The sequence below is a fragment of the Lepisosteus platostomus genome, chromosome 13 (genome assembly GCF_059453375.1).
Source record: "Lepisosteus platostomus isolate fLepPlt1 chromosome 13, fLepPlt1.hap1, whole genome shotgun sequence".
NCBI lineage: Eukaryota > Metazoa > Chordata > Actinopteri > Semionotiformes > Lepisosteidae > Lepisosteus > Lepisosteus platostomus.
In genome coordinates, this window is record NC_142623.1 from 9,276,586 (window position 1) to 9,303,565 (window position 26,980).

Here is a 26,980-nt window from a genome sequence, read left to right on the forward strand (position 1 = left end):
TTGAGATTTTGAGAAGTTTATTAAAAAGTTAAGCACATTAATGAAGTAATGATGATCAACCAGTTTAGTCCATATCAAGTTATAATATTTAGGTCAATAATTCCCTTTTAGTAGAGTCTTATAAAATATTTTAACATTGTAAAGTTAAAGCACAATTGCAGTGTACATGCTTTTATACTGACATGCAAGATATCAAGACCTTACTTGTGACTTGTTCACTGATATTCACTCATGGGCATGGAGGTCATGCTTTTCCTCCATCTGTCAATTCATCAAGAATTGTAAGCTACATTTACTTTCTTATTTTCTCTGAAGTGAATACAAGAGGTCTGTGGAGCAGGAATGACTGCCACTACTCCAGTATTAAGTTCTCAAGAAGGGGCATTTAAATATGTCTGTTTCACTTTAAATATTGAATCTGTGCATTAACAGCACAGGCCTGTAAAATAGGTCATGATTCCATTCAAATGTACTGATAAACATAATGCCTTCTTGTTTTTCTTTGCTGTGTGAATTGTCTGGAATGGTCTGAGAATTTAATGTATAAAATGTTGATTTATGAATTCCATAAAATATCTTGAAACTCTAACGTATATCAAATCAGGTCACCATTACAAAGTTTAATTAATCACATTGGTTCTTATGTTTTTGTTCTAGGACTCTACTCACTGTTTAAAGCTAGATATGAACCATGCGAGATCCCACATCATCAGTAGCTGTGTAAATCTCAAGGTGTAAACTCTGAAATCCCATTTCAGTGAGATGAGACTGAGACACAACAGGCTGCTGTGGCCTCAGTGTGGAAGAGGAGGCTGACACAGACTGAAAGAAAGCCTTGACCATCAGTGGCTGACAGCACAGAGCTTGTAGGAATGTGGAGATGCAGTAGAGCCGAGGACTGGTTCCATATTCAGGTCCTCAGGCCGGATACCAGGGGGCAGATGGAAGGTGAACTTCTGGAGGAGGGCAGTGAAGAACAGGAAGAGCTCCATCTTGGCTAGAGTCTCGCCCAGACAAACCCTCCGACCTGCAGGGCACACCACAAAGCAGATTGATCTAGAAATGGGATCTATACACAGGTATATCACCAGGAGATAACAGGTGGACCTGGAGATGGACACCACACTGTCATGTAACTTGGTACTCAAACATAAAGAAACCACCTGCAGAAAGAATTTAGACAGGTTAGTCGATGTTCTCATCGAGACAGTGTGGACAGGTTGTAAAAAAACAGTCAGTGAATAAACACATCTTCAGGAAACGAGTGGAAGAGACTGTGGGATCAGTTTGGCAGGATGAATCAAAGAACTTGTTAGTGTGAATGACCTCCTCCAATCTGGAATATTTACAAATTTGCAACAAGCATTACCAGAATCTAAAACACTTGTCATATTCTTGCATGTTCGTACGTATATATGGTATGAATATGAAAACATAGATTAGCAGCCTGCAAATTGATCATCCATATATGTTGCAGCTCTACTTTATGTTTTGTTTTAGTTGTAAAATCTGTAAAGCAAGCAGGCTTAATCTAATAAAACAGGGATCTTTACAGTGAGAAGCAAAGAAAGATGAAGCATTCATTTGGAAACAGGGAGACCTGCTGTGTGTTCTCAATGGGTAACTGAAATTATAATCTTGAGAAACCTGCAAATACATCTTTTTCCCAGGTTTATTTGTATGTCCTGTAGAAAAAAATTTAAATGTGAACTGGGACTTCAGCAATGACATGCTAAATCTGTTATCTCCCTATATGTATATACAATTCCAGTTAAGAAAATATGAGGGAAATGAAGCATAGCTTTATCAAAATAAGATTACATGTATGTCACTGAGTTTTCAGGACAGTAGAATGTGGCTATTTCCATGAAGCAGTGTTAATTGAAACTTGAACTTGAACTTTATTGAAGGGTGAAGAGCTCATGCCTGGGGTAGTGACTGGCCCCTGTGATGGCCAGAATTCTATCCCAGCAACGGTCCTCACAGAGTTGTTTAAGCTCTGTGAGACCACGTTCGATAATCTGATGGGCCACATTCACCATTTTATAATAATTATCTTAATTCTTTAATGGCACTTAGTCTGTTACACATGTATGAAAACAAAGGTGCTCCAAAAGTTGTTTTTTTTTTGGATTTGAGAACAGTTCAAATAGAGTCAAGATTAGGCTACACTTTAAAGTCCATCTGTAATGCGTATTGTATATTTCTAGTCAATGTGTGTCAGATCAAACATTTCATTTCATTTGCAAAATCACTTGTGGATGACAAGAGCTCAGCAAAACTGGAAAGGACAGAAGATACATTACAGAGAGTTTGCAAGGATAGATTAAAATTAAAAAGGTCCCATATTCCCGATGAGGTACTGTTCTGATAGCAAACACACAGAACAATTGCAACAGAGTATGCAGGTTCCAGTGCTGGTAACAGACTTAATTAGTTGGTCCATTTATAATTAACTCAATTATATAATTAAGGAGTTGATTATAGAAACGAACTGGAGGAGACTGTAAGCACTGGTACTTGGGTGTCCATGCTCTTAGAAAAACAAACTAGGAGGAGTGCATCCAACAGAGCACATCATTCTGGCCTTCAGACTCATACAAGAGCAAAGAACAGGCCCGTATGCTTTCTGTACATTGAAGTGATGAGCAGCCTCCCAGGAGTCCTGGCAGGAAAATGAACCAGGTTAATGAAATGAAATAAGAAAATGATCAGGCTACAAATGTGACACAGACCTGCTGAAAAGGGCATGAAGGCTTCTTTCTTCACAAAATTTCCCTGAGCATCCAGGAAGTGGCCAGGGTTGAACTCAAAGGGCGTGTCCCACTGCGTCTTGTCGAACAGCACAGAAGTGAGCAGTGGAATGACAGGGGTGCCCTGAGGAAGACAGACAGCAGGTTAATGTGTAAAGTATTAGATGATGTGTGTTCTACATAAAACCTCTTTGATTCAGTTGCCTTTTCTGGCATCATTATCAAATTTGAAAAAGTTTTTAACTAATTCAAGTTTTAAAAGCTGCAAGAGAGAACAGATATTAATATTATCAGTTAGCATCTTGTTTTCCCAGATTAATTGAGAATTTCCTAGCCTAATGTCCACTATAGACATAGTGTTGATGCTTCAAGAGGCTGTAAGATACACTAGGCCCTATTCACTTTTTCACATGTTCCCACTGTGACCCTGTGAGGTCTGTCTCTGGGTGGGAGTAAGAGTGAGGGGTGTGACAGAGAGGTTCACCTTTGGGATCTTGTAGCCCCTGAAGGTGGTGTCCACTGTGGTCTCGTGCAGCGAATTCAGGGGCGCCACATTTCCAAACCTCTGGATTTCATGTAGCACTGCGTCAGTGTAGGGCATGCTCTTCCGGTCTTCAGACATTGGAGGGCGCTCTCTCCCAATCACTCTCTCAATCTCTGCTTTCACTTTGTCTGTGGTGGAGATCAGATAAATTAAGCATATTTGGGTGACAGTCCTGAGGAGTTAGAAATAGTGTGAGCTTGTTTACACATATTTTCTAATGGCCCAATTATTTGCACAGTGCATATATTTTACTGTTTTGAAAGTTAGAACTCGCACTCTGGGGGTGTTTAGTTTCATTTCCTGGATAACCCCCATGTCACTTCATTTCAACACATGTTTTCAATGTTGTGAATTATTGAACCCTTTTGTTTTCTAGACTATATGCTTGATTTGACGTTTCTTAATTCCTACAGCTCTAAAAAGTCAGACACCATTATAAATAAACAGAAACCCAGTATAAAGCAATATTATGGGAATGCTGTACAAAAGTATAGTGTTCATGTTCGTCTATTAATCATTAATTTATCATGTATTAAGTGCTGCTACAGGGGATGAAATATTCATTTAAAGCCTTATGTTCAATGCCTAAGCAACATATACTTGCCACTTCTGATATGAAATTCTTTTTTCTTGTGTTCCTTTCTAGATACTGAAAAGGTGTGGATGGTTTATAAGTACGCATCTCTCGGACAGTGGTTGATATACGTCTGAGGAAGAATTGATCGTGTGGACAGATACCCAATCCATGGCACAAGTGTCATCTCAAGTGAGTTTCTGGAATTTGTCCTCTATGCTGATTTGAACATAAGTAAAAGTACTTTTTACCCACTTGTTTTTCCCACTAAAAGCAAATCATACTGGGTCATGTGTTTTTCCTGTTGAATGTTCTTTTATAGCACTCAGGTTTAAAGGGACTGTAATTAACACATATTTTGGATTAGAAACCCCAGTTTTTCTAGATGTTTGTCTTGGATCATTGCACACAGAGAGCTGAAATATAGACTAGGATATACAGCGGCAAATACAGTATATCGTTGAGACCTGCTTTTGAATAACACAGTGAATGCAATTTTCTCAAAACTTTGTTTTAGGTAAGAAAACATTTGAATCATTATTATAGTCTGTTTATCCTTATGATTCTATTTAGTTATTCTTATTAGAAGGACAGTGAGATACCCACCCTGAATGTGAGGGTACCTCATCATCAGCAGAAGGCCCCAGCGCAGGGTGGTGGATGTGGTTTCTGTTCCAGCCCCAAACAAGCTGGATGATGTGACTACCATGTTCTCCTCGTCGAAATACGTATGGGAGTTTTTAGCTTCCTATAACAAGAAATATTGTTACAGAGATCATGCTACTATCGCTGTACAAAATAGACCCACTAGCAACAGAGAAAACACCAATCTAACTGAAAATTAGGTTCCTGTACACTGGAAAATGGCGTTTTATCTAATGCAAAGAGAATTCATTGAAATGCTTATCTCAGTTGTAAAGATTTAAAACAAAATAACAGACAGGTGGCACAGTGGAGAAGTGGTTAGTGTTGCTGCCTCTCAGCCTTGGGGGCCAAGAGTTTAATTCTGGACCTAGGTGCTATCATTTTGGTGTTTGTATGTTCTCCCCATGTTCATGTAGGTTTGCTCCTGGGGCTCTGGTTTCCTACCACAATTGGCTAACTGGTAAAATTGGCCCTATGTGTCTATAGTTACAGTGATCTTCTCTGTCTGCTCTGTGATATATTCGCATCCAGATCAGGATGTTCTGTACCCATTGCTTGATGGGATAGGTTCAGCTGTGACCCTGAATTTGAAGAAGCAGTTAGAAAATGGGTTGATGGAAAACAGCAGATATTCTTTACATGAGTCTTATGTACATTACTTTCCCAAGAGCTGCAGACAGAAACAGTGATTCACAGCTCACAAAATACTGTCAGAAGAACATCACCTCCTCGCGTTGCTTCACTATGAAGGAATCGATGAAGCTCCTCATGTCATTAGGGTCAACGGCCTTTTTGCGCTCCTTGAACAGATTCCTGAAGAAAGACTGATTCTCTTTTGCATAACTTGAAAGTTTCTTAAAATCGCTTAAAAAAAAGCCTAAGAAGGGGAAGACATTGAACAGCTGTAAAAAAGAATGAAAGGACAGGATGAGTGCAGTGAAGATTACAAGTAAATCAAAGGTGACCTTTGTATAAAGAACACATAAAACAAAGTTTAACAGAAAACTTGTTTGGAGTTTTTTCCAACTGAAAATAGGATCAAAAAGGTGATGAGCTTTGTGAAGCAGGACCACAGGACCAGCAGTTCTGAAACGCCAGCCCCCAACAGGATTACCAATTGTAATGGTGAGTAAAATGTTGAAAACGAATAGACATTGTTTTTGAGAATAAGCACTTTTGCTCTCTGTTCCTGAAGTCAAAGTGTGACTTTTTCTATTCTTGGAAGGCTTGTTTTACTGATTAAAATATATAGCATGATGGATATCTGCTGGGGTAACAGAGCTCAAGAGTGTTAAAAATCACAGATGTATTGGTTATGTCTTTTTGGTGTAGTGGGTGTGTGGATTGGCTGCTTGGAGATGTGTCTCTGATGCTACAGTATTTCAGTCTGACCGTTTGTGTTACAGTTTTGTGTTCCTCTCACTTTTAGACCAGTGCCAAGAAATGTTCCATGAGCTCTTTGCTTGTGTTCTATTCATCTATGAACATGACCATGACGAGAACTGTTTGAAATGTCCATAACCAACAAGGTCTTTATAATGATTGAAGACAAATCTATACTGTTTAAAAAGTGTCTCTTTTGGAGGATGTTTTCAGTCTTGTCTTATGATACTGCCAGAGCTTCTATGAAACATAAAATGACTTAATCAAACTGGAACAGTCTTACAGCTGGCTAGTGTGCTTTTAGATTATTTCACTATCTGATTATTCTGCATGCGTGTTAAACATTACATTAAATAACATGCATAAGTGCTAAATGATTGTTGGGGATTTAGGTGTCCAATACCACAAACTACTTGAGCAAAAACTGTGTGAAAAGATAATTATAGACAATTTCTTCAACAACCCTTTGTGGCTACAAACAAGATAAACAGGAAACACACAATAACGAGTACTATACCTACATACTGTAATAAGCTTATTTTAAAATACATATGAAAGTATATCATATACTCAAAAAAGAAGAAACAATTATATGAATGAGACTAGGTTATTTTTCTTAACATAGTAAAACAAGACCAAATTCTTATTTAGAAAGGTAATTTCACTGCAAGAATTGACAGAAAAATGATGATATCCTGTCCACCCAGCCGATGCAGTCCCATACCTGCATTTGTGGGGAGGCTATTATTTTAACGCTGTCGCTCACAACCTTCTGGAGCCGAAGAAACCGGAGGTTGTCATACTCAAAGCGATCCCCAAACACAATGGTGCATATGATGTTGGACACTGCGGAGTTGATGTGGATAGTAGGCTCAAACGGTTGACCTTGGAGGAAGTAAAACAAAAGACTTGCATCATCACATGGGTCAAGATCAAAAGCAAGTGCTAGATATGAGTTGCTCAGTGATGTAGAAACAAGCCAACTTGCTTGCGCAGTAAGGTGACACTGCTCTTCACACATCTGTTGTTTTCAGTGATGCTAGTCCTAATCACTGTTCAATAGCAGTCTATTAATGCAATGAAAAACCTGATCAATAGTCATTCTAATGTCACAATTCTTTGTCCTCCAACTTTCAGTTAAGAGAGCAAAGCCCAGTTTTGTGAATTTGCACTAAGTAGGAGCAGATGCATACCTCACCCTTATCTCTCTTTGCAAGTCATGTTGAAGAAAAGGAGGATTTACTATTTGATGGGTACCTTTGAAGGACTCAAAGACTTCTATCAGCATTTTGGACTCCTCCACGATCCTGTCCTCAATGGTTCTCTTGCCCATGCCAAAGTCCCGCAAGGTGGAGAGAGTAAACCGACGCAGCGTCTTCCATGACTCACCATTCGCAGATACAATACCTCGAAATGAAAGATGACAGAAACTTTGAATGGTCTGTTTTCTGTCACTTATTCCTCAGGAAATTATATTTTCTGCTTATATTTTAATCAGGCTATATCCACATGTAGAAGAAGGGGAATGTGATGTACAGCAACTTTACATTTCTGATTTGGAGATTGTCAACAATATTGACAACAAGCTGAACCTTCCATCCATCCAGTTTCTAACCACTTCATGCAGTTCAGACTTGCAGAGGAGTCAGAGCCTACCCCACCAAGCTACAGGTGCAAGACAGGATACACCCTCGATGGGACGCCAGTTAATCAAAAGGCAAACACAGACACTCACTCATGCGAACCAATTTACCCAGAAGCCAATTCACTGTCCAGAGCATCCAGAGGAAACCCACACAAACACAGGGAGAACATACAAATTCCATGCAGACAACACCTCAGGTCCAGAATTGGACCCAGGGCCCCATGGTGCTAGGCAGTAATACTAACCAGTGTACCACAGAGCTTCCCCTCGCATTAAATATTAAAGTTCAGGCACTAGAGTGAGTTTACTTATTTTTTACCTTTTTCCTTTGAAATTAATTGTGAGGTATTTGTTAGGCCCCTTCCTCCAAAGTCATCTGCCTGGTCCACCAAGGCTTCCTTCACTGTCTGATATCCAGTCAGGACTACAAACTTCCGTGTGCCCATGTGGAAAGTGAAAACATCGCCGTACTGCTCTGACAGCTGAAGAGGGAAACAGAGGAGAAGAGAAGACTGAGGTGGTGCACACAGACTACATCAACAGGATTTTGATTGCAAGGAAATTTTCTATTGGCACCCACATAATACAGTAGCTCCAGAGACCTAAAGTATGAACAGACAGGTTTATGCCTAAGAAACAAAACTTTCTTCTGTAATTCTTGATTTTTAGTGAAAAGACAGGCATTCTAGCAAGAGCTGGGTCACCACGACTGACAAATTGACTGACTGCAGGAAAGTAGGAAGTAGGAAAGAGTCTGCGTTCTCATGCCAATTAATGATTGTAACTGGGAGTCTATAACTTAATTAGGGGAATGACAGTATTTGGTCTTCCAGGGTACTGTTCAGTATATACACAGATTAAATTAAAAAAAACTACCAAAATGATGCCAAGATGACTGTGTCTCACATTTCAGACTGTTAAGTAATTATGCTGTATGAGGATTGTAATCCTTTCACCTTTTTCATTGCTAATTGAGCTAAAAGCTGGATCTTCAAGTCTTACCAGGTCTTATATACTGTATTGTCCCACCAACTATTGTGTACAGTACATGTATTTCTCAGAAACTTCACTCTTTGATTGGTGCCTCCTGTGCTATAACTAGTCTAAACTATTTTTGTGAAAAGGCTTCTGTCCAAGCACCTGGAACCATACAGAAGGATACAATTAACAGGATATTCTGGCCCGTATCACTGCTGTAAAGATTTGTAATGCAATGCTGATACACAGCCGTCTGACCTGTCAGTTTACACATTAAAAGATGTTTGCTGGAAAAATCAAAACCTGTATCAATCTTTTTCTGAACCATTTATATTGCTCTTTCGAATTGTCTTTATCTTTAAGCGATTTCTTCCATTTCCACAGATGCAAAATTAAATAGTTTGGGATAAGTATTTAGGTTAAAGATTATTTTCACATTTATGTACTATATAATTCAACAACAAAAAAACACAGATTTTTACATGTATCTCAAAACAGCAATACTGGACTCAGAGCTGATTTTCTAAGGCAGCAACCTGGAGTAACTATTCTTGCAAAAAGTCTACTCTCTAAGCACCAGGAACCATACAGAGGGATACAATTAACAGGACATTCTGGCTCATTACACTTCTGTGAAGGTTTATGATGCAATACAGATACACAGCCCTCTGACCTGTCAGTTTAGACATTAACAGATGTCAGGAAAAATCAAAACATGTAGACCTTTTCCTGAGCCATTTATTTTGCTCATTTACATAGGCATTATCTTTAAAAGACTGTTATTCCTGTTCTACAGGTGCGTTGCAAAATTAAGTAGTTAGTGAAATTGGATATTTATTTGGATTAATGATTAGTTTTCACATTTACATTATATACAATATACAGTAGTATAAAATAATAATTTTTACATGTCTACAGATAAAACTGCATGATTAAAGAACTCAGCTGGTTTTCTTAGGCAGCAACCTGGAGTAGCAGTTAAAACTCTGGAAAGAAAGGTTGTGGGTTCAGACTTCAAGGGGACATTGCTGCTCTTCCCTTGACTAAAAGTTAAATACCCTACTCTATAAATGGGTTTCCTGTTTATCACTGAAAATGAAAATCAGTTTACTTACCTGGTGAAATAAATATAATGCATTAAATTAATTCAATGATCTTTTTCCAAGTGTTATGAACATACAAGAGGTCGCCTGTTCCAACAACCCAGACTAGCCATATAAATATATACAGTACATATAAAGAGACTATTTTATTAATCATAATGCGGATCCCTTCAATTCTCAGGCACTCCGGATAATTGCTGTCACTCACCTTACAGAAAGTCTCCTGTGGTTTCTGCATGTCCAGTACATTGAGATTCCCGATGATCGGCCAGGGTCGTGGCCCGGGGGGAAATTTATAGGAAGATGCTTTGGAGGGTTTGAAAAACAAGTAGAAAAAGACAACTAACGTTGTAATGAAAACTACACACACCGTGGTGGTGTCGGACAATAGCTGTGTAATTACTGACATGGTTTACTGTTCTCTGCCTGTTCCGAATTACTGGAGTTTCAGTCTCTCACTGATATATATATACACTGATGAGGTGTGAATGCTTATATACTGTACGTAAGTTACATCTTTCAATGTCATAGACAGGACAGGACTAGAGCACTGCTGTTCTCAGCAAGATTGAGGCAAAGGTTGTTTCGGTGTGCACCCTTTTACCTACAAAGCAGGCATGCTGCCAGTAACAGTAATATAAACCTCAAACTCAAATAACCTGATCTCTGTCCCATATTTTCTGATTGAACTGTGACGGATGATGTAGGAATTTATGAACAATGTATATAACATGTACGCAACCTTCTAAAATACCTCAAGGAAGAAATGTTGTCCCAAATTTTCAGACTTTTTATTAGATCTTGGTAACAAAATAAAGTCATTGCCAAAATAGAAGAACTTTACAATTTATGAATTAAGCACAAAATCATGAACTTTGTAAAAGTACTGTGAGTCTCCTGGTTGTCGCAAACCTCTAGTTTCGGCTGTGGAGCCTTCTTCGGGTGTCGCCCAGCCAATACTATTAATTATTATTATTAATAAATACTGTAAACCTTTGTTGCACCTTCAAATATCTTGCCTCTGTATTGGTCGTCCAAATTAATTTACAATCAATAATCATCCCAAGGTATTTATATTCAATTACTCATTCAATTTCCATTCTATTCACAGTTATAGGGATCATAGGAATAGAACATCTTTCTGAAATAGTTATTTCCTTTGTTTTGTTTGTGTTTAAGAGAGTGAGTTATCCTTAGATCAATTATTAGAAAGCTTTATCTCACATCTGTAATAATATTCGTCATCATCCAAAATTCCAATCAAGGCAGCATCATCCTCAAACTTGATACTCAAACAGTTGTCCTAGTGTCTTACACAATCATTTGTGCACAATGTGAACTGCAGTGAGGACAGCACACAGCTCTGGGGTCCCCCTGCGCTGGTGCTGATGGTGAGAGACTTCCCCAAGCTAGCTTATACTAACATGGGAAAATTGTTATCCATTGAGCAAGTATATGATGTACCCACATGTCCAAACGCTCCCCTACCAACCTTTGTGCCTGTTAAATGTTAGATTCCAATGAAAAGTCAGCAAAAAAAAAAAGAGATACATAGGATGACGGAGTTTCTAAATGCTTGTACACTTGATTTAACAAGGTCACAGTCGCATCTTCAACCTTGTGACTGAAGTTAATGTTAGTGGGCAGAAATCTTTTTATTCAACAGGTTTTGCTTTTTAAGGTATTGGTATAATTGCAGATGTCTTTCACAATGTTGGAACTGTAAGTGTGTCCAGTGACTTCTGGAAAAGTTTCCAAAATAGTTTTTCATGATATTTCCAGATTGTCAGGGCACATTGATTTCTGAGTATTTATTTGCAAAAACACACGCCCCACTTGTTCAGATCTTATAGTAAAGGGAGAAACACCAACATTGATAAAAATGTTTTTTTTTGCTGATTTGCTAATCTCATACTGTGCAAAAAAACAATTCAGTTCATTTAAATAGTAGGGTGTGTGCCAATTATGGTTTTGATCCCAAATAACACCTACTACGCATTCATTCATTTCTCCACCTTGGATTCATAAGTTATTTTTAAGCTTCTTTAATTCCTCCTGTATCTTCTTTTGAATCACATTCACCCAAACCTATCATTTAATTTGAATGTCTGCTCTTTATCCAACAGCAATTTTTTCATCTTTGAGATCCCAATCAGGCTTTCTGCTTGCAGCAATAATTATTTGTTTAGATGGGATCATGGTTTCAACACATCAGCCTGGTCCTCACCACCTGCAACAGTGGTGACATTACTAGTATTCATTGTAACATCGAACTTTTTAGATTCAAAAATGGACTGAATGACAAGCGTGTTATTGTATCTAATACCAAAGATAATGCAGGCATCATAAATACAAGCAGACAAGCAGACTTCTAACCCAGTGGAACTTACTAGGACACCAGAGATATACATGCCAAGATTGTATCTTTGACCCTTTCCACTGTGCTGCTTTTGTTCACTAGTTTGTCTCATTACATGACTTTTACAAGCCCTGATTATAGCAGATTGTGGTTTGGTGCAGTTTAATTGACAACTATTCCAACACCTTTAGGGGTCACTTTCTATTTTGTTCCTGTTGAAAATTTCTAGTGAAGCCCTGATCTAGATTTAACACTATTAATTTTGAAAGTTAATGTTTTATGCCTGTGTACTAAGCTCTTGGGTGTGTTCCTCATTTCTGATAAAAGCTATGGGCACAACCATATGTGGTGGGACAGAACTGCATTCACATAACACAAAATGTTTTTTCGTGCCCAAATCTCTTGACCGCAGTATACAGTACATGTAGTGCCCTCCAAAAGTATTGGGACAAAAATCTAAAATTGGGGTTTCCTGTTGTATACACAAGAAATTGGAATTTCACATAAAACAACTTATTCTGAGTCAGATTTCAGAAGGTCACCTTTTATTATTAGGATATATTTTGCAAACATAATTGATAATTTTTCAACCAAAGCATATGTTGTGTTCAGTCCCCCCAAATTAAGGTGACCATAAGTATTTGGATACTTAAAGCAAATTAAAGAAGTCTAAAAGTCAGTATTTTGCAAATCCCTTGCATACAATAACTGCATCAAGCCTCCATCTCATTGGCATTACCAGACTCTCTGTTTCATCACCTGAGACTTGAGTTTCGCCAGGCTTTAACTTCAGCCTCTTTTAGCTGTGTCCTGTTGGTTGTGCTTATTGCCTTCAGTCTCCTTTGAACAAATGAAATACATGCTCAATGCTGGATTCGGATCTGTTGATTGACTTGGCCAGTTTACAATGTTCCTCTTTTTCTGTCTGATGAACTCCTGTGTAAAGCGTGCAGTATGTTTCAGGTCATTGTCCTGCTGCACAATGACCTGCCACACATTAAGTCTGGTGCCGTTTTCATGACGTCAACATTGTATGTTACGCCACTTGAGATGGTGGAAAAATTATGGTTTTGTCCGTGATTATGGTTAAATATACTGTACGATTATATTAAAGAAACAAAAATGATTTGTTTTTTAATTACAGTAAAGAAATAGTTTAGATTTTATGTAGCTCCCTCAAAAAGCTTGCATCTCAAAGCAATTTTCTTTGACTAAAAAAAAAGTTAACAAGGAAAAAAACTGCAGGAATGACCATTTACAAGAGTATAAATGAAAGGCAATGATGGTTAGTAATCTTAGATTTTTAAAACGTAGGGATCAGTGGAGGCTATCTGCAATCCCCCCAAAAAGTCCTTACAAATTCAAGAGAATATTCTAGAAATTATAAGTATGATTGATGAAATAACCAAGCATGTGTTTCTGCTTAATGTTCTTCTGTTCTTCATGCTCTACTGCTGTCACTGAAGGCCTTTTACTGAAATTCAGCTGTCTACAAACACTTCCTGTTCATTCGAGTTGCTGAATGTTGCTAGAGTAGGCGTGTACAAGAGACCTGAAGCAGTGATATCCACTGGGGACCGGGACAGGATGAAAACAACGAGGGGACTGATGTGCCAAACAGACATGAACATTTATTGCTCTGCCATCATAACACAACAACTTAAATTAGTATTTCCCCGCGCTAACATCCAGTTCACCCCGAGCATCCAAGATGGCTTAAGGTCACAGTTGCCACAGCAACATCAGATACACATTTCCCTTTTCAGTTACAGTCTTACATCAGCTTCACGCTACATCCAGACTCAGTGTGTGGGTGTGATGGCTTTCTCCGGGTATTCAGGTTTTCCTCCATTAGTCCAATCAGTCTTTGTAAACTGACCATGTATTTGAACTGGCATCTTGTTTTAGGTGCAGTCCTGCTTGCTTCCAGGATGGACTCCAGGTTACAAGGTGTTTACCAGGAGCAACCAGTTTTCTGATAATGAATGGATAAAAGTACTGATAATATTGATTAACTTTACAATTAACACAGTGTAAGTTCTGGGCTACATCATTTCACCAGAAATAATATGAAGCTGTATTCAATAAACTTTGAAAATGGACAAATACACAAAAAGCTCCGTTAACCTTTCTTGTATTAAGTGTACAATCTCTACAATAAACAAGCCTGAATCATGTAAATCGATTTCTTTCTTCCTCGAAATGCTGCTAGCTATTTCCCATCTGGCCATGGCAAAACACCCCCCAGGACTAGGATTGCCCACCTATTAACTAAACCTTCAAAAGCTCACCCTAAAATAATTTGTCTACAGAAATCCAGGTTCAGTTTCAGTCTGCTAAAGGTTTAAAAACTGGAACATTGATCCAAAGCACAAGGCCAAAGCTACAGCTATTTGGTTTAGCTATAGCAAAGCAATTGTTCCAGAATGGCCCAGTCAAAGTCCTAACATGAACCTTACTGCGAATCGAATATTGAGATCTGAACACCTACGCAATCAGCATATTTCTTTTTTTTTTCTTTTTCGCTGACATTTCCTGTAACATATCTCAGTCTTAGGAGTTTTGAATTTGAGATCTCAGATTTTAAAGAAAACATTACGTCTTTAAAGTTGTATGCATCATTTTGCAGTTTCACAAAATAGAAGTTCATGTTATTACCAATGGGGTGTTACGAAACTGCTGAAAATCAGGAACTGACCGAGCGGTTAAGTCAATAAGTGAAATAATTATTCATAACCCCCAACTTGTACGTGATTTCTAACGATATACCCGGGCGACTGGTATAACTAGAGGCACGAGAATTATTTATTCTCTGGCACAACTTAGTCGAGAGGAGTAATAATCCAGGCACACTTGGTTAAAACAAATATTTATTACAATAAACTACACAAGACACAAAACATACAACCCACAAAGTTACATTATATACAGTATTTACAAACAAGGCGTTTCAGAGGCCTAACATTTTGGTCACCCAGAAATCCCCAGACTGCTACTAAGCACTAAACTCTTAATATACCTACAGTGGCCACACCAGAGATGAACTGCCTTCTAACTAAATAAAAAGTAACCTGCAGTTAAATCTTTATCTCTGCACCCTGGATGCCACAAAATAAATGGTAGCCTACAGTATATCCATTTCCATAAAATGCACCCTAATCAGGAAAGACGTTTCAAACTGAGGTATCTTTAACCAGGGAAACCCAACTGCTCCAGAAACACAGAATAGCATGCTCTAATAAGGTTCAAATACTGAGCTCCAGTCAGGTTTGGTTTGGACGATCAAGAAGTAGGGGCTCGCACCTACAAGCTTCAAGTCCCAACCCCCAAGTTGCAAGTCCCAACTCCTCCAGACTTCTCTCTCCTCTCCCTGCTCTCCTTGTTTCTTTTTTCTTCCTCTCCTCCTGCTTTTCCTCTTTTGCAATCATTAATCCACAACTTCCCTAGTTAAACTATGTTTCTGCTCAAGGGATGCCCCAGACCTCAGCAAACATCCTCTCTCCTTTGAAGGTAGAAGTATTTACTTTTCCCAGTGCCACAAACTTTATCTAGAATCTAAGAGACACTTCTCAGTCACCCTAAGCTGTAACAATATCAAGGGCCTGAATACATTTGCAAGATGATGTATTCTTTGTAAGGGTAAGGGCAACCCTCCATAATAATGTTCACCATAAGTATACTAATGAACTTCATATAGAAAAAATTCTGATACTATTTAAACAAGGTTAGGAGAAGGACATTCTGACATTGTGATAACTTTGCAAAAGCTAACTTTTGTTACTTTAACTGGGGAAGACAAACTTTGGTCAAATCTCAATAGCATAGTCTAAACAGCTTAATGATTGATATGAAGCAGAAAAGCTGAGCTCATTCTGTGCCAGTTTTACTTGTTGTGCCAGGTACCTGAAAGGTCTTGAGAGTCAGGTGCATGACCTTTTGCAGTAGAGTTTATGCCAAGAAATGATTCCCTTTTCCATTCATCTGATTAGCTCACTATATAAAAGAGTTATGTACCCTGCCAAAAGCAACTACTGTCTCACTTCTACAAACTAAGATAAAATGTCAAAGATAACCGCCAAGGTTTGTTATGATGTACAAAGGTGGTGGTATAAGCCAGGTGTTACTCAGGTACAAGTTAAACATTTGTCAGCATGTTGTTCTGAATGCCTGTCACTGAATAGGCAAAACAAAAAATTGCAGTCATTTGGTATTTTAAATTTTTTATCAGACTCCTGTTTTTGCAGAACAGCTGTCAAATGCAAATAAAGGTGCATATAACAATATAGATTAAAATCACCAAGATAATAGTTCACAATACATAGATATAAAGAGCAGGAATTCAACACATTCAGAAAACAGCATCTGTGCATTTTCGACAGTATTGTTTGTAATGGAGCTAGAAAATTATATGATCAAATAATGCTTACAAATAAGGTGCATACGTTGTTTGAATTGCTTCTAAGAGAAGAAACCTCTGCACATTTTTATTCATGTATTTCGCAGACACCTTTATGAAAGGTTACTTGCAATCAATAAAGAGGGGTAAGACACAGTCAATATACAATAACATTACACAATTATTTGTCCAATACAAGGAACAAAACTGATAATACAAAGAAGTAATTACACTTGACTTAGAAAGCAGTCTGCTGTAACTTAAATGAATGTAATGCAATACACAATACTATTACAGTGAGTAGCTAAAATGACAGTGATAGATCATACAATCTAAAGGTAGTTTAAACTGGTGACCCTGAGGATGGACCACAAAGTAGCTCTGTCCTAATGTTTCCTGATATCTGGGTCCTTCATTGCAGGGAGGAGATTGAACAACACAAGGTCCAAGAAAAAAAGGACCAGGAATAACCAACTGACCAGCAGAAGAAGAGAGAAATGAAGGACTAGAGATGAGAGGGGACAGGGTGGTGAAGAAAGTGCAGAGAAAGAACAAGCCTCATATCATTATTGGAGTGAGCTAAGGCAGATAGCCTTTAAAGAGCATTCAGAAGAGGAGAGCAGTAGAGGTCTGGATGAGTTGGAGAGTTTGTTTGATAATACAATCAGGCTAGGTACAAGAAAGCTTGAGCTAAGAGTGGAGTACTGTATGTACTCCCTGAAACAAAGTTCCACAATCTAGGAGCCTACCAAGCATATACTTGACCGGGCAGTGATCTGTGGTCTGGTATAGGTATGATAAGGAAGTGTAAGTCTGCGGTTCTTGGGGAGCAGGAATTAAGCTATGGAGCCAGATGCTGTATTCATTCAGCAGGAAGGCCGGAAATGATGTGGACATGATTAAATTAATGTTAAAATTAGTAAATTCCATGGCAAAAAAATACTCAACTGGTAAAGGCTATTGCTAATAGTACAGACTGAGCTCATCAGTCCAGGCTTTTTTGGTTTTGATGTCCTTAATCATGATTTAATATCATTGAATGGCAAACAGGAATACCCAAATGGAGGTGTACTTTCCGTAAAGCACCAATAAGATTGGTTGGGCTTGATTTGTTCAGGTCATACTGGATTCGAAGTGTCACAGTATCCTTTATAACTAATTATGCATCAGGTGAGCTACATTAGTGCTGATACTAATTCTTCTGCAGGCAAAGTGGGAATGGCCCTGGCTACATACACTGCATGTGCAAATTGATGGGCTCATTAGAGATATTTTAAATAATAATTAAGGAATTTTAAATAAGGAGCAACACAAATTAATATTGGATTCCAAAAAGAATTTAAAGCTTCCCTAGTAAGACAGGAAAGCGAAATAATTACAGTAAAGTGCTTTATTTTACTGAGAAATGTAACATCTCATTACTGCTACCTCTATGTTAAAGTCAATACACCCTTTCTGACCCCAGATGGCACATGAGGAAATGTATCAATTCATCAGATTCATCAGAGCAACGGTATTCCATGTTCTAATCCAAAGCTTATCTTTCTATGTCAGTGTTATCAGCCTTAAAGATGAATTTTACGACAGCACTGTTTTCCACTGATATCACAGCGAATGTGCTCAGGTTATTGTTCCAACTCTTACGTTAGTGCTCAGACCCTTACTGAATGTACAGTCAGCATATGCAATACATTAACTAGTGGGGAGACAACTTTAGGTTGCAAAAGTATTCTCAGAATGACTAACTAGGTAGCTCATGTAACGCAGAACTTGACACAGTCAGTACCTGTATAATATTACAATGAACTTTATAAGCACCATTGCGCTGGTATCCTGGGTGCAGTTCTGGTCCTGGGGTACTACTGTAACTGCAGGGTGTTTGTTTGGTTTGTTTGTTGTTCTCCCAGTGTTTGTTTGGTTTTCCTCCCACCGTCCAAAATTATACTGGAAGGTTTGGCATCTGGAAAAACTGGCCCTGGGTGTGAGTGTGTGCACCTGTGATGGACTGGTGTCCTGTCCAGGTTGTACCCTGTTTGGTGTCTGTTACTTGACGAGATATACTCCAGCTTCCCTGGGACACTGCGATGCACTGCTAAGCAACTGTCTTAGACATCTTAGAAACAATCAAAGAGTTGCAATGTATGTTTTGTGCATCAACAGTTTACCCCAGGTTTGTTGTTTCTCATTTCATCTCTGACAGCCACGATCACACTAATCTCTCCGTCTTCGTTCTCAAAGCTGGTTTTCCTAACTCCCACATCAGAAAGGCTACAGAAACTAAGATTATCCTGCAGCTAGAATCACACCTTTCCCCTTCTGTCAACGACAGACTCATTTTCTTCTAATTCTCTCTATTTATTGTAGGTTTCATTTCCCACCTCTCTTCACCTACCCTGACTTCACACTACCTGATTGGCCACCCTGTCCGTCCCCTGCTCTCGCCTCCTGCTCTTCCCACTACATTACCTTTGCTTACTGCCCTGTCTTCCTCACACCTGAAGAAAGCTCCACAGCCGAAACATTGTGTTTTCTTTCTTCTCTTTTCAGCATGGAATAATCCATTACTTGTTCTTTTGCAGCCTACGCATGCTGACGCAGCTACCCACCTGAATTACTCCAGGGTTATCAAGCTCAATTTCTAGAGGGCTGGAAGTCAGTTTTTTAACCTGACTAATAAAGTAAACAATTTATATAATCATTATCTTAGTAAAATAAGAATAGGATTCATCCTAACTTACTTTAGACTTGTTCACTCTCCATAAAAGGTACAATAACTGATAAAACTGTTTACAACCTTGTTATATTGTACTTACCAGTGTTATGCAATGAAATAATTGCACCCACTGTATAACTGTGAACTTGGATGGAACACAAATTCAGAGGGCACCATGCCCCCCATCAGCTGTGGCTGAGATCCCCAACCTATGCAAAGCCTCCACTTTCATTTTTATTAAATGTAATTATGTTTTAGATCTAAAATATACCACAATACAAATAAACCTAAAGGGTTCACAAACATTTTCTCGGAAATACAACTCAATATTTGAAAGAACTTCATCATTGCTGAACGCAGATCTGCTGTAACCGTTGTCACTGGTAATTAAATGCATGATGTTGTCTGTTCTGTACATACCGATCACTAGATGGCGATGCTGGAACAGAAAAAAAAGAGTAAACTGCACGGAGGCAGTATTTTACTCTCCGAAATCTCCATTTCTATCTTTGTAATATACACATCACAGCACGATTTTAGAGAATATTGAAATTCCAGACTTGTATGAGATATATAAAGTATAAAATCAGTGTTTTCAATGTGCTGTACATGCTGTACATTAACTGTACTCACTGTCCTGGCTGTACAATATTTCCCATGGAATGCATTATGTAGTTCTGTGATAGAACTACTATAGCAGTTTTTAGACATGATCTTCTACAAAATGGGCATTGAACACTAACATAAATCACCAGCAGAGTAAAAGGAATGCGTTTGATATGCTTAATTCCTGTTTGAAGGCCTAACATCTCTCTTGTACACACTCCAGTCTTTCCATATTGGCTTTTTATAAAAATCGTTCTGATTCTAACAGCAGCAGAACTGTGCTTGATTCCAAACTGGCACATCTTAAAAGTGCACAAAATAGGTAAGATTTTGTACAGCGCATGCATCCTGTTTAGCAAAAGTAATTCAGCGATTCAAGTGTGGACAGGGTGCTTCTGTGTGGATTTTGCATGTTCTCCCCATGTCTGTGGGTGATTTCTTTAGTAGCTCTGCTATAGCCTGACCTTGCACTTTCTGCCTGCTGTGATAGACTCCAGTTTGCTGCACACATAAATGAATGGTGAAAACTAATGGATTGAAAGGATGTCTTTCTTTTGCCTGTATTCTAATTAGCTGGCACTGATGACCTCTGCTGGTTGGTTATAGCATGTGCATGATGGCACCAACTACAGTGCGAGCTCACATTGTGGGGATCGTCATGCCTGGTCTTGTGGCTGAAGCAAATGAAGCCATTATTTTTAAGATTCTCCAAGATGTTAAAGATTCGGAGCTTGGTTAGAATGAAAAATAAAATCTGTGATGCTTCAAAAGAAGTGGCATTTCTATTTATGGCTCATATCCCTCTCCCTATTACAGTAATATGCTAGGATGCTTGACTTTCCTGGACAGCAAATCTAGGAGGATGGTGTCACTGGACCCATAACACGGAAAAACCATCCAGGAACTCAACATAGACCACACACTCTTTATATCTTTCTCATGCAATATGATACAGGAGATTTTGTGGAGGTCAGAACAATGAAGCAATGCATTATTTGAAATTTGTTTGAGGTTATTTCCAAGGAAGATATCAGAATGAAATGATACTGTATGTTAAAGATAAAACGTTTTGTTTCCTAGAGACTTGGTAGATGTAATTAATATTTTACTAGGCTCTTTTTTGTGTATTATGTATTTTACTTTTAGTTAGATTTTTTTTTGTGAGGGAAGATTTGCAAGTGATGTGAAAAGGGAATTGAAAATTCTGCACTTTTCCTATTTTCCATATTCCTCACTTTTCATAAATTATTTGCAGTTAAAACACTGTAGCACTAATATATATATATATTCTTAAATATTACTTTAATACGTAACTTATGTACAATGTATTTTTAGTTACTTGTCAAACAAACTACCTGTAACAAGTGATATTTACCTTTTAAATTTTCAAAATTAGGGTTTTTACTTAATGCTAGTCAGTATTTTTTTATGTTATTTGGGTGCAGAAACCCAGGATATTATAGTAGAATAAAAATCACTAAATGTTATCAGTAAAGCACATTGTTAACTGATATTGTATGATTTTATTACCTGTATCTGACTGATTAGGAATTTTAATTTCTTAGTTTCACTAATAAATAAAGCCACCTTTTCCGAGCTATCTTAAATATTGTTCTCGGTCAAATTAACCGTCGAAGACCACAACAATGTAGTTGTAGTAACATTCTCTTGATAGTGCGGGAAAACGTTGCCGCAGATTCTCAGGTTGATAATGAACCTGCAGGTCAGTGTCCTGACGTGTGGATTTATCACACCTTCCAGCTGAATTGGTGCCAGAGAAGAAGCCAAGCTCCAAAAGGAAGATGTGAGACGGTCCTGGAGGTGACATTTTCGGCTAAATCAGTGTGTTCGATTTCCTTTCTTAGACTATGCTGAGGTATAGACATGGAGAAAGAGTGAAAGTGTATTGTGTTCAGATGATGCGAAAAGCTCCATTGCGTTAGTGCACTGCTCCTTGTTCACACTTAACATTGTAATGAAGGGAATAATTATGTTTCGGATCTCATAAAACAACCGATATACTATTATTATAGTATAATATTATTTTCTCGTTTGTTTCGAAGCAGGTAGCGCGCACGATTGTCGCTTCACAGAGATTAGTCTGTTTTGGAGAGAAGGGGGAAGGTGTGATCCAAGTTAAAGGATAATTTTGGTTTTGGATGTCTTTCTGCCATAGCAGTCCCTGAAACCTTTGTGTGAGGATGCAGACAGAGAGATCAGAAAGATCACGTCCTTTAGAGGTGAAATGGGGAAATATCGGTTTGGAGAGAAGTTTGATACTGTGCTCTATAAATACTTATTGGCTGACTGACCAGTAGGTGGCATTCTTCCCAATGGAGTAGAATTTCAAATGCCCCTGTATGGTAATCAGGGATCCTGTGCTGTAGCAGGTGATGTCCTCCAGATGGGACACTAAACCAAGATCCCGTCTAAATGGTCCCTTGCAGTGTACAGCGTAAAGCATCAAAATTAATTGTTATGATTATGAACCCCCAGTACAGTACTGCACAACACTACAGAACAAGCAAAAGATACACACATTGGGCATGTGTGTAACAGAACATACTTTATAAGGACACGTAGTATTTTAATACTTAGATTAAAAAACAAATTAATTAATTGAATTTACTTTAGCTCTATGCTACACAAATCTCAGGAGGTGTTTTTTTCCTATAACGACTTTCTTCATATTTAATTAAAACTTTAAGGAAAACGTACACGGCAGAGATAAAGGCTAATGATGTCAAAAACTGAAGGATGTCCTTTGGGTGAAGATTCAGTGCAGGATCTCCAGGCAAGCCCTACTGTATCTGTGTGATGCACCTGTCAAACGAGCACGGACACTCAAGCATTTGATGTAACCCCACCCGTAAAGGGTTTCTTTGTTGAACTTTTTTTTTTAATTTTGTAGAGAGACGCTACCTACTGTTTTAAACAGTAAAGAGACCTTTATACTGCTCCTTTTTTTACCATTGCCTTTGTCTTTGCCGCCCGTTTTCATGTAGGTCTAAACGCTCACATTACTTTTTGAGACTTTCACTTTTGTCTTGAACTCATTTAAGGTGGTCTCTGTTTACGATGATGCCCCCGCTGCCCTTCCTTTGTTCACATTTAAACCATGGACACATTCACCCTCTCTGAATTTAACATGCACTGTGCCCTCCCGTCGATGTTATGCTTTTTATAATCTTCTTAATAGTCAACTGTTGTACAGTAGTTTCGTCTTTCCTAACGTATTCAGTACCATCGGTTTCTAATTTATAGCCCTTTCTCCCTTTTTGCTAGCAAGGTGTTGGTATTTTCAGTTCTGTCTACCAATTGTCTGTAAGCTTTATTATTATATCTGTTAATCATAACACCATTCATGTTGTTTTTGTTATATTGCAGTAATTAGCCACTCAATTGTTGTTTTTTGTTTTACTTTTCTTGGACTTCACCACTGTCCTACATCAAACGACAGCAAGTGCGTTGTCCCCTGAGAGAAAGAAAGGCGGTCTCGGTAAAAACGGAAATCGATAGGTGGAAAATACACGACTGTTGATGCATTGCAAACAGTCAACGTCTCACTAGAGAGTCTCGCTTATGAAAATCAAAGAGAAAACGAGAGCACAACCGAAATCACCGGAACGTCGAGAATTCTTGAGATCTTATATCGACATTATATCGTGAAGTAACCTGGCAATAACCTTCACCCCTTTAAAATGATGGTGCCGCTCGGTTCACCACTTAAAGAGCGATACAAAATGTAGCATTCAGACACAGGTAGACAAACAGCACCGGCTGCACACATTCCTAGCCAGTGGCTGTTCACTTTAAATACGATTGCAGAACAGGCATATTGCACACTGTCGACCAATCAGAATTACGAGTGGGCGGGCCCGCGTTGGAATGTTGTGGATGTGAAAAATGGACCATATTCCACATTCATTCCCAGGATTATGGGGCGATCTGGGCATATGAAGTAATCAAATACATGGAAGGAGAAACGGGGTGCCTCCTCTTGCCGGTGCCCGCAGGAGGTTAGAGGACAAGGGGTGAGAGGTTAAAGCTATGAAGGGGCTCATGTTTGTCGCTTTATGCTTTCCCCATTACGGTGCTCAGGATTAAATCTGATCTGCTGCACAATATTATGATTAATAGCGAAGTGCTTTGTACTACATACATGTACCTCACGGCAAGGGAGCAACGAGAATCTTTTTGTATCTGGACTTTGGAAATACACAGATACAGAGGCGTAACAAACCTGTTCCAAGGACACTGCACGCCGCTTGCAACATTTGAAATGGGAACACGAAGTGAATTCGCATAGATGTAGTAGTTTTTGCTGGCCTTTGCCCTACCTGTTTTATGGGAACAGTGTGTGACTCACACTTTATGTGCCACAGTACAGGCGACTCGACAGACACAGCGCCAGCATTCCCGAGACTTTTCCTAAATTCTGTTTATTTTTTACGTTTTGTTTTGCACCGCATCTGCTACGACTACGTGGGGGAATATGGTTTTATGCTTTCCGAGGAAGTGTAACAGATGCAGTGATCAATAACAAGGATACAGTATCATTTTACACTGACTTGCCGATTTATGCGACGGGCTGTTCCGTCTGCTAGGCTTCAGCTATGGATGCGCTCCGTACGGTAGATGTGTGAGCCAGCCGTTCTGAATCCCATCAGTCCCAGGTGTCAGACAGAGAAATTATTTCTGAAGCTAATATTTTGTTTTTGGAGCTTATGTCACTGTAACGTAATCATGCTGTTTGGTTGGAAAGGAGCAACCGCAAGAGTAAAGCTGTATTTACTGTTCCTGAGCTGACTCTGCAGGTTGTAATTGAACTTCGTTGTAGCCTACAGCAAAGTTTCACAGCTTTAAGCAGAAGATGTCAAATCGCAGTCAAACCAGTCGGAGCACATCGTCGCAGTGATGCAGGTACTGTATGACAATGCTCTAAACGGTATCTGATTAATTCCTCTTTTCTGTGCAAGTTATTTCTTCTAGGCGTGGGTTTGGGTTTGTTTTCGTGTAGACGTTAAACTACTACCTTCGTTGTAAAACCAAACAAAATCAAAAACTTGAAAGTGATTATTTAGTCCCCATATCTGCATTCGCATCTCAAAATGGTATTACGTGTGTACGCGTGGGAGCGTTATTAACTCATCCTTTTGATTTGAAGAACTTCAGCACTTGAAACGATCTTATTCTTTAGTCTCGGGCGTGCGAGGTGCAGTAATTAGTATGTGCGGCTGCGAGTGACACATTGATGGAACACAATAAAGGCAAAGCTAAAGTTAGTTTCGAAATTAAAGTAGAGTGTAAGACAGAGGAAAAACATTACCAGCGCTGTTTCCTTATAACTTAGTCGGGCGTTTTTTTCCCAACATTTCCTTACCCCACTCTCAACAAGGGGGACAATTAAACTAGAGATGTGCAAAAATAACTTTAAGACCGCTGCTGCTGTCATTCCGTTTTTATAGCCACTGTCTAACAGTGGCTTGAAATAGCTGCTTTTAAAAAAATAATAACACATATTTTCCTTTCAGCAGATAACCTGTCTTTGGCTTTAATTGACTGGGTACAACTGCTGTTGAGAAACAAGTGAAATAAGTAGACAGTATGCGTCTCTGCTAATTGAAATGCCCCGGTTCAGATACTGTTCTGGTAGCAACACAACGTCCTCATACGAAAGGGCTTTAAACACAGCATCTATCAATTTAATGCGAAGACAAGTAGTCATTTTATGCATCTTTGCTCTAAACAAGGCAGACATATTCTCCCTAAATAGAAAATTCTGATCACCGTTTTTTAATAGCAATATGGATTTTCTACAGTTTGCAGCAAATACTTTTAGAAGGAGTCTGACTTAATGAATCTCTCTAATGAATTGATCTAAAATATCGTTTTAGAAAGACGGTCTTTCAAAAAGACGTTGTTAACAGATATGTACAGCATACACAACAGTACAAAGTTACTGTACCTGTGTCTTGACCTTGCAGTGCCTTGTATTACCTTGCGAAATTGTTGCAGCTTGGTATTGACTAGGGAAGAACATTAGAATGTTACAAACAGGAAGCCTCAGAAGATGACACAATTTCAGTTTCAACAACAAGGCTGGGCAGCTTGTTCCATACTCCCACAACTCTTTGTGTAATGAAATGCCTCCTATTCTCATTTTTAAATGCATATCCACATAGTTTCCACTTCTATCCTCTGCTTCGCTGTTTAATTTTTAAACAATTTTTACTGCATGGACATTATCAATGCCTTTGAGAAATTATTAATACTTTGATCAGGTTCCGTTTGGGTTCTTTTTTTAGTTTGAGACTAAAAATGTTCTGCTGTTTTAGCCTGTCAGTGCAAGACATTCCTTTCAGCTCCAGAATGTATCTGGTTGCTTTATTCTGGACTGATTTCTTAACAGTTTGTTTTTGTAATGTGATGACTGGAATTGTACACAGCGTTCTCAGTGAAATCTTTATTGCGCAATTAATGGTTGAAGAAGGGGAAGGCAGGATTGGAAGGGATCTGGGATGTCTGCAGAGGTCAATGTTGCCTGGTTGAAAATCACACATAGCTGTAGGTTCCTCTCTGTGGGTGAGATGGGTGGGTCTGTAATGAAGTAGTTAATATGCAGGAATTTCGAAGATGAAATTCTGGCTGTGATTGAGTGTGAAGATCTTTGGTTGTCTAATAGGATTTTCAGGAGCTTCAGCTTGTGGGATGGTTGTGTTTGTGTTTTTCATCATTCCGCACCAGTTATTTTACTGCTACAGAGCCTTTAAAAGGCCTTGATCGGAAGCAGCCAAAAAAAGTGACAGTTGCTGTTTTATATTATTACAACACTAAGAACACTTCTGCTCTTGTGCTGCCATAAATCGATACTGTTGGGTCAGGTATTTCACGTAATTAGAATCTTTAATTGGAAGGTTGCCATTTCACTCCATGATGTACAAGCTAAATGTAATGGTATAAAATATGGGACTATAGGACCATGATCTTTGTGCTCAGAAGCAGTTTTGTCCAACAGACTGTGAGCCGGAAAGATCAGAACGCGAAACTGGATTACCAGTGGGCAAGGTCGTCTTTTAAACAATACTGATATCGGGGAGAGCACATTAAATTATGGACTGTACAGTAGCTGGGTTCTATACTCATAGAGTTTGATAGTCCTCACTGATGCTTACCTTCTTGCAATGTTCAGATCTGTTCCCAAAAGGCTTGCTGTCTCAACCTGTGAGTTTTTTTCTTTTGTGGAAAGACTGCACATGACTGTAGGTTCACATGTGGGAG

At 38.7% G+C, this 26,980-nt stretch overlaps 1 protein-coding gene and 1 long non-coding RNA gene across 3 annotated transcripts; one reads left to right on the forward strand and one right to left on the reverse strand.

Moving 5' to 3' along the window:
* On the reverse strand, window positions 1–26,066 carry LOC148649847 (cytochrome P450 2K1-like). Of its 2 annotated transcripts, XM_088603039.1 has the most exons (10): window positions 25,668–26,066; window positions 9,834–9,931; window positions 7,864–8,026; window positions 7,157–7,306; window positions 6,624–6,784; window positions 5,242–5,418; window positions 4,478–4,619; window positions 3,238–3,425; window positions 2,736–2,877; window positions 1–1,027 (listed from the first exon to the last, which is right to left on the reverse strand). In XM_088603039.1, the coding sequence occupies exons 2-10, from the start codon at window positions 9,861–9,863 to the stop codon at window positions 843–845; spliced, it is 1,338 nt and encodes a 445-aa protein (XP_088459165.1). In that variant the 5' UTR covers window positions 9,864–9,931; window positions 25,668–26,066; the 3' UTR covers window positions 1–842. The 2 variants fall into 2 exon arrangements, with proteins under 2 accessions (XP_088459165.1, XP_088459164.1); XM_088603038.1 differs by lacking the exon at window positions 25,668–26,066 and having other exon boundaries at window positions 9,834–10,586.
* LOC148649848 (uncharacterized) lies at window positions 5,415–8,824 on the forward strand. The gene is made up of 2 exons (XR_015925946.1): window positions 5,415–5,641; window positions 7,917–8,824. It is a non-coding gene; the product is annotated as an uncharacterized LOC148649848 (long non-coding RNA).
* Window positions 26,067–26,980: the final 914 nt, after the last annotated feature.

Bases quoted from the DNA above. Each gene is read 5' to 3' on its own strand.
- LOC148649847 (XM_088603038.1), bottom strand. From the start codon at position 10,034: ATGTCAGTAATTACACAGCTATTGTCCGACACCACCACGGTGTGTGTA. The intron at 7,307-7,863 runs GTAAAAAATAAG...TTTCATTTCGAG, and splicing joins ATTAATTTCAAAGGAAAAAG to GTATTGTATCTGCGAATGGT. The intron at 3,426-4,477 runs GTGGGTATCTCA...TCTCCACCACAG, and splicing joins GAGGTACCCTCACATTCAGG to ACAAAGTGAAAGCAGAGATT.